Genomic DNA, 7,266 nt, shown 5'->3' with positions numbered 1-7,266 from the left:
CTCACGCGTGCTTCACTTCACTGTCACGAGTCGCTCGAGGGCCCGGGTCGCGCAACCCGATCGCTGCCGATGCCCGCCGACCCGCTCGCGGATCAGCACCCCGCCGCGTGTCAGCTTCTCGCGAGGCGGACCCGTCGGGACCCGTGGGAACCCCGTCGCGTAATCAGCGCTGGAGTATCGTCGGGGTGTCGTCGGGCCCGTGCCGACGTCCGACTGACTGACTGGGCGTAGTAGCGCGTTCGGTTCGCTCGGTCGCGTCCGTGTGTGCGCCACCGCCGTCTATATCGCGCGACGCATGGGTCCCCCGATTCGTTCCGCCTCCTCGGATCGTCTCTTTCTCGTCTCTCTCCCTCCCTCTCTCTCTATCTTCTTCACGTGCACCCTTACCGTACATACAAAAATCACGGTGACGGTTTTCCACCCCCGCGTTTGCGTGTACGATCGAATAGACGTACGGGTACGTCCTACACACCGCGGCGTGCGTGCGGCCTGCGTGCGTGCGTGCGTGTTATGTATATATATTATTATATATATATATATATATATGTGTGTGTGTGTGTGTGTGTGTGGGTGTGTATGTGCGTGTGTGCGCACGGAGCGCAGCACAGGCAGGTGAACGCGGCTCGATCGTCGCGCACTGACAGCCGAGCTGCGACTGAGAATCGAGTTCCTGGGGGACTCTCGACGGGCTCCCCTCCCAACGGGCGTCCGCCGGCACTCACGCGTGGTCGATCGTGGAGCAGGCTAATGCCGGGTTTACACACTCCGAAAGAGACGGGTGTGAATAAACGTCCAATTTTTGCGGTTTATAGGATCTCGTGGCCGCATTTATTCATTTTGTATGCTTTAAAACACTCGAAATAAATTCTTTTCGAATGTATTTATGCCCGAAAATCTAAATTTGCACGCGACTTAAATTATGAAATCGAAAATGTTTGAATCCTTTCTCACGTTACAATATGTTTTTAAAATTTTTCTAACGCGGGCACTTGTCACTCTAATATAATACGATTACTCCAAACGCGACATATATATATATATATATATATATATATATATATATATATATATATATATACACATCGCGTTTAGAATAATTGTCGAAGTAATAGTCTAGAGTCTAATGTCTAATTCGAGCCGCAAACGCGGTATTAAAGAGCAGATTTAAATTTTAGTTTAATGCACCGCGCTTCGCGTTTTGTGCACCCGAAACGAAATAATTTCCGTAAGTACCTAATTCGAAGAAAGAAGAAGAGAGAAAATCTGTGAGAAGTTTCGGAAGAAAATTTAAAAGGACAGATTTTCTTTCTCGGGGAAATGCGTTATTGGCTGACGTTTGGCAGTACTGCACTTTCGTTCGCCCGGCACTACTCTCTACTCTACCACTATGGCACTGTGAGAAGTGAGAGTGTGAGGGGCGAGGGCACGTCCGGCACGTGAGGCCATAGATGAGACGCCGTACATGGCCGTGCAAGTGCATCACGTGCAATCGCGTGTAAGTACCGTCCAGGCTTCTATGATGTCTACCGTTTGGTGTTCGAGGTCGATATGAGCGGCGAGCCGGCGCTTCATCGTAAGATGTATTACTTAGACGTTTCTCTGTTAGTACATTCACTATTTCGACATGAATATAGACGTAACCACGGCTAGTCCGCGGGACATAACCTATATGTGTGACTCCCTCGGTCTTTAATTCTATTGCCGAGCGAGCACGACGATCGTTCTACTTTAAAAACTCGAGATATTTGCACATTCAAAAAACTTCTAACTGTATACATAATAACTGTACGTTTTGTTTATTTCTATTTGTAGAGAAATTTCATCCGATCTTGATCTCACGGTATCTCCCGTATATCTCAAGAAGAACGTTTTGGAAGCCGTTCGGTCGCTGTTCGGAGAGGAGGGAGCTAAGAGTCCCATAGACGTTCTAAAGATCTATCCAGCAAAGCGCAGATTTATCCTTCGTTGTCCGTACAATAGCTACGTCCGACTTCGAGCAAGCCTGACTTTGAGTACGGCATACGAGGGGAAGACGTGCGTGTACACGGTTCACCGGGCGTCGTCGAATTTATTATCGTTCACTGCCGATAGTAGGACGTACCAGCACGGAGAAGTCCCTCCCGAATCTTCGCCATGCCATTGATACGTAAAGAGGGCAAAGACACCATTATCTTCGCATCTAAGGAGGATCATGCGGTGCCCAGTAAGATTAGTCTTCCTGAACCAGAGCCTAGTCCCGGACTGTTGTTGCCTAATGGCGAGATCAATTGGAATTGCCCGTGTCTGGGTGGCATGGCAACCGGGCCATGTGGTTTAGAATTTCGCGAGGCTTTCTCCTGCTTTCACTACTCGACCGCAGATCCGAAGGGCTCGGATTGTCGCAAAGCATTCGAGACGATGCAGAGCTGCATGTCGCAATATCCGGCACTATACGAGAGCAAGGGCATGCCGACAGACGATCTGGAAGGCGAAGAGGAAATCGAGGAAGACGAGGAGGAGGAGAAGAAGCAGCCGTCGGCGGGCAGCGAGGACAAGAGAAAGGCGATGGTTGCTAGTCAAGGTGCAGCAGATTAGCGATAGTCGTCTTCCTCTTGTCTTTCTATCTTAATTAATTACTTTAAGTAAATTAACTTTACCTGTTGCACTGTATAGTTCAAAATAAATTTAAAAAAACACAATTATAAAGTCAGATTAATCAAATTGCTTTGCGAACAACTTGGAGCAGGTAGAATTGCGGATGAAAATAATCTAGGGATATCTTGCGAAGGAAAACTTCAGTATTATGTGGAATTAACAATTTAATTTCTTATCACATTCTACGTTCTATTCGCAAACTAATATAAGTTAGAGGAAGTTTATCATCAATTTTGTCTGGGAAGAGAAAAATTCTTTATTTCTTCATATTTATGTTACATCTTCTCTCTTCTTTGCAAGACATGAGTACGCATATACAATTTCCAGTTTAATCTAACAAATATAGAAAAATGCGAGAAAGTATAGACTATAGACAGTCATATCGTTGTACCATTTGACTCCTTCCGTTCAAATGTGCCGCGCGCTCTCTAGGTCGCTCGCTACTTCTTCCGGATCCAGCCAGATGGCGGAGCCTGGCTTCGTGACGTCGGCGCGCTCTGGCGCGCTCCTCCGCCCCCCTCTAGTCGTCATTCCGCTCGCGTATGGTATGGGTCGTGGTACCAATGTTGTGTGGATCATGGGCACAACGCGATAATAACAGTGCCACCGTTCGCGTACTTACAGCCATCTGCGATAGCAACAACGTTGCGTTCGCCGTTGACGCACGCCATGTGTCTGTCGTTACGCGCGCAGCCTGTGTACCCGTCGGAACGCGACGACGCTGCTCATCGTCCTTCGGCCTCGGCGCAGCGCGACGTCGAGCAGTGACACGCGTCGCGTGTGCGCATCGATCACGAATACCGACGCTGAGACAGACTACAACGGAGTGACAAAGACAGATAGACGGGATAGACGGTGGAGCAAAGTTCGGCCGAGCGAAGTTTCCGTCAAGTCGACTTAGAAAAGAGCGGAGCTTGTTCACGAGCGCGCGCGCGCGCGCATACCCCGGATACGTTCCTTGGCAGTGACCGAGAGTATCCCGGTTTTCGTGCGTCTAAGTGCTAGTGAGAGAAAACGCGTCGTTACGTCCCTTTATCTTCCGTTGGCCTCATCATGGACACCCATAAAAAGGAGAAGAAGCACAAGGAGAAAAGGAGGTGAGTCGCTTGCGCGCGCGCGCGCGAAAGAATCAGATGTAGAGATAGAGCGAGAGAGAGAGAGAGAGAGAGAGAGAGAGAGTGCGTGAAAGTCGCGCGTCTTTATTTTCGGAACAGCCGTATGGATCCAGGGTGACGCGAATTCTCGCTCGCGGCTGTCGTGTCATTGACGGACGCCGGACACGATAATACCGCTTGTAATTCGTGAATTCGACAGGTTTTGAGGGAATAAAGAAAGAGTGAGAGGAAAGCGTTCGTGTGTGTGTGTGAGATGCGTGTTTGATGCAATCGTCTCGCTTCTTCGATGTGTGAATCATCGCTCTGTCTCTTTCTCCGATTACAACGCTTTATCTCGCTCGCACTTCTCGGCGGCGCCCTATCGCTGTCTCTCTCTAACGCCACGTGATCCCCGTCGTTCGTCTCCGTCGCTCTCACGGATTCTTTATTGGACCTGTCGTGTTCTCATTTTCTCGCTCTCTCTCTCTCTCTCTCTCTCTCTCTCTCTCTCTCTCTCTCTCTCTCTCTCTCTCTCTCTCTCTCTCTCTCTCTCTCTCTGTCTCTCTCTCTCTCTTTTTCTTCTGCTCTTAAAGTCTCTTAAATCAAACGAAATTCTAAACAAGTGTCAATGAGATGCCCCGACGCTTGGCCTTCCTTTTTTTATCGTCCGATCTGTCTTATTTTTGATCGGTCTTTAAGTTATTTACGACGTGCCGCACAGTTGCTCCAGTTTCGCTCTCCCTTCGCATCATTATGACTTATTTACGACTTACGACGAGCGGCTTACTTTATTGAAATTGACGTGGTTTTTTTACTCACTGTACCCGGCTTATTTATATGTCATTACAGTTGGTTTACTTTCCGCTATATTTTATCCGCGCATGACTTTGTCCATTAACTCGAGATTTTCATCCGAAAATGGCGCCTGGGATTTATTTCTGTACGACTGCGAGTCCAATTCGAGAAATGATTGTGTATACAGGGTGTTTCCTAAGTACAAAAAATTGAAAAGGATATTTCGTAGCTTATTTTAGGAAGAAAAGGTCCTATGGCCGGTATTCATAGTCAGATCTTATATTTAAGACCGTCTTAAGTATCTTAAGATTTTATGAACCAATCACAGAGCCGTATTAGCATCTTAAGACATTACTTAAGACGGTCTTGAAATAAGATCCGACTATGAATATCGGCCTATATATATAAACATATGCCCTAAACTGCTTCGTTTTCAAAATACAGGGTGTCAAAGTTATGAAAACAAATAAAATTTTCGAAAATTATCGGAAAACGTTTAAAGGTATTTTATTCAAATTTATGTGTATATATGTAGTATTAAACTATTAAGAACCATTTTCCAGTACCAATAAAACATTTTTAGATCCACTAGGGGCGTGCATCTTTGACACCGTGTATTTCGAAAATAAAGCAGGGCATTATGTTAATAGAAGTGCCTTTTTCTTCCTAAAATAAGGCAGGAATAATCCCTTCAATTTTATGTACTTACTTAGAAAACACCTTGTATATTTCTATATTTCTCTGTTTGGTGTCCTCAAAAGGATTTTTGTCTCTCTTTTCTTCTCTCTTTCTCTCTTGCTTGACTTTCTAGCGGCATGCTGGTATACGAGTGATTTTTTTATCTCGTGGCGCAACAAGCCATTAAATATGCACGCAATTTGGACCGACGCTTTTCAAACATTTAAGAATATCGTCAACAGTGACAATCTTTTTTAGAAATAGCCCGAGGTTCGATTTCTCTTTTTCTCGACTCGCGTGCACGCGCGCGATGGCAAGGCGTTTTATTATACAATCGCGTCCGCGACCTCAACTGTTAATATTCCAATGTTTCGCTGCGCGCGATTACGTAAAATGTTAGAAGCGTCGGTTATCCAGGAATATATCCCGAATTTATTCTATTGTACATTCACACGCTAACTGCGAAAATTTTATCCATTTTACGTCACCAGCCAGTCGAACGTACTCAATCTTTATCAGAGAGCAAACAGCGGAGCAGTATGTCGCTATTATAATTGATTCCGATCAATTGTTTAAGTAGATAGATAAAAACTTCTAGTCATATTCCTCGATTAATCAGAATCTACCGAGTTCGTTAACCAGTTTAATGTAATGTAAAATCGTAGCGAGCGAGGATCATTATTTTTTTAAAAAAGGTATATGAATCTATAGTATGTATTTCGGGATCGAAGTCCTACAGCTGAAATATTGTTTCAAATTTTCAGCTATGCACTAGGATTTGAATCAATTGTTTTTTCAACAGATTGATAAAAGACGTTTATATATTCTTTTGGCCTGTAGAATTTCGAAAAAATAGCTACATAGGTCGGTGTACACCGCGAAATGAAGTCAGTCGCGCGTTATTAATATTATTAATTTAAGGTATAATAGTTGTTTCGCGAATCGCAATAAACAAGAAAAATTTGAAAATTTTACTATACGTTAATAAATGTGGTATCTACACGTTTGTACAGTTTAAAAGTATTTAATTGACCGTCCCGAACACGAGATAATCGCTATCAAAAATTACATACAGAAAAAAAGAATGTTCTTGATTTGAAAATATCTTTAGTTTCAACGTGGAAATTTTGAAATAAGATTATATTGTGTTAAACTTGCTTGAAGAAAACTTGTTTGAATAGAGTCATTATATAGTGCAACCGAGAAAAAAAATGTTGAAATAAAAAGTTGAAATTCTTATAGATTGTTTCATATATAAGCAAGATCACTATAATCTTCTTATAAGAATTTCGTGTGTGTGAAGCTAGCGTCTCATTTTGCGGAAACTCACAAATTATTGAGAGTTCTGACTTCCTTTTCAATAGTTCTAGAGTTCCTGCTAGTTTAAACAAATAGTTCTGGCTTTTAAAGCCAAAAAACGCGTCAGTACAAACTGAGACGCTAGGTTCACGCAGCGTCTCACTTTGTCCTACACAAGTTCCACTACTGTATCTCATCAGATTTTGCGAGATCTATAGTTCTATAACAGTTCTATAAAGAGTTCTGCCATATAAAAGCAAAAAAATTAATTATAAAGTACTAAAAAAAATTACAATGTAACGAGTATACCGAGTTGAGACGCCAGTTGAAATCTCGGAGTTCCGATTTATGTAAAATATTTTTCGAGTAGTTCTGAGCATATTGAAGCATTTCTTAAAGAGTTCCGAGCGTTAGAATATTTGTGTTATATTTTAAAAAATTAATATTAACCGAAAAGTAATCATGACGGAAAACGATGAAACGCTAAGCGAAATCTCGGAGTTCCGGTTTATATAAAATATTTTTCGAGTAATTCTGAACATATAGAAGCATTTTCCAAAGAGTTCCGGGCATTGGCATTGTTGTATAATTTGTAAATAAATTAATAACACTCGAAAGTCAGGAATTTATCGAAAATAGGTGAGACGCTGGCCGTATTTCGACAGTTCTGCGAGTTTTATTATAATTTTCGTACAGTTCTGAACGTGTTCTAACGTTTTCAAAAGAGTTCTGGCGATAAACATTATTTCTGGCGATAATCATTTTT

The 7,266-nt window shown here is 43.2% G+C and overlaps 2 protein-coding genes across 2 annotated transcripts in view; both read left to right on the top strand.

Annotated features, from left to right (window-relative positions):
* The first annotated feature begins 1,988 nt into the window (after positions 1 to 1,988).
* On the top strand, positions 1,989 to 2,678 carry LOC139822477 (mitochondrial intermembrane space import and assembly protein 40-B). Its single transcript, XM_071794221.1, has one exon. It carries the CDS (start codon positions 2,134 to 2,136, stop codon positions 2,572 to 2,574), a length of 441 nt encoding a protein of 146 aa, XP_071650322.1. The 5' UTR covers positions 1,989 to 2,133; the 3' UTR covers positions 2,575 to 2,678.
* A 234-nt stretch (positions 2,679 to 2,912) lies between these two features.
* Positions 2,913 to 7,266, top strand: part of Sima (HIF-1 transcription factor component sima) — a 53,320-nt gene continuing 48,966 nt past the window's right edge. The window contains exon 1 of the mRNA XM_071794186.1: positions 2,913 to 3,731. Within this exon, the coding sequence (XP_071650287.1) occupies positions 3,688 to 3,731 (44 nt within the window). The 5' untranslated portion in view covers positions 2,913 to 3,687. The remainder of the gene's footprint in view (positions 3,732 to 7,266) is intronic.

This window comes from Temnothorax longispinosus, chromosome 11, assembly GCF_030848805.1.
Source record: "Temnothorax longispinosus isolate EJ_2023e chromosome 11, Tlon_JGU_v1, whole genome shotgun sequence".
In the NCBI taxonomy this organism is placed as follows: domain Eukaryota; kingdom Metazoa; phylum Arthropoda; class Insecta; order Hymenoptera; family Formicidae; genus Temnothorax; species Temnothorax longispinosus.
Note: the sequence above shows the minus strand (reverse complement) of the source record. Positions and strands in the feature narration are given on the sequence as shown.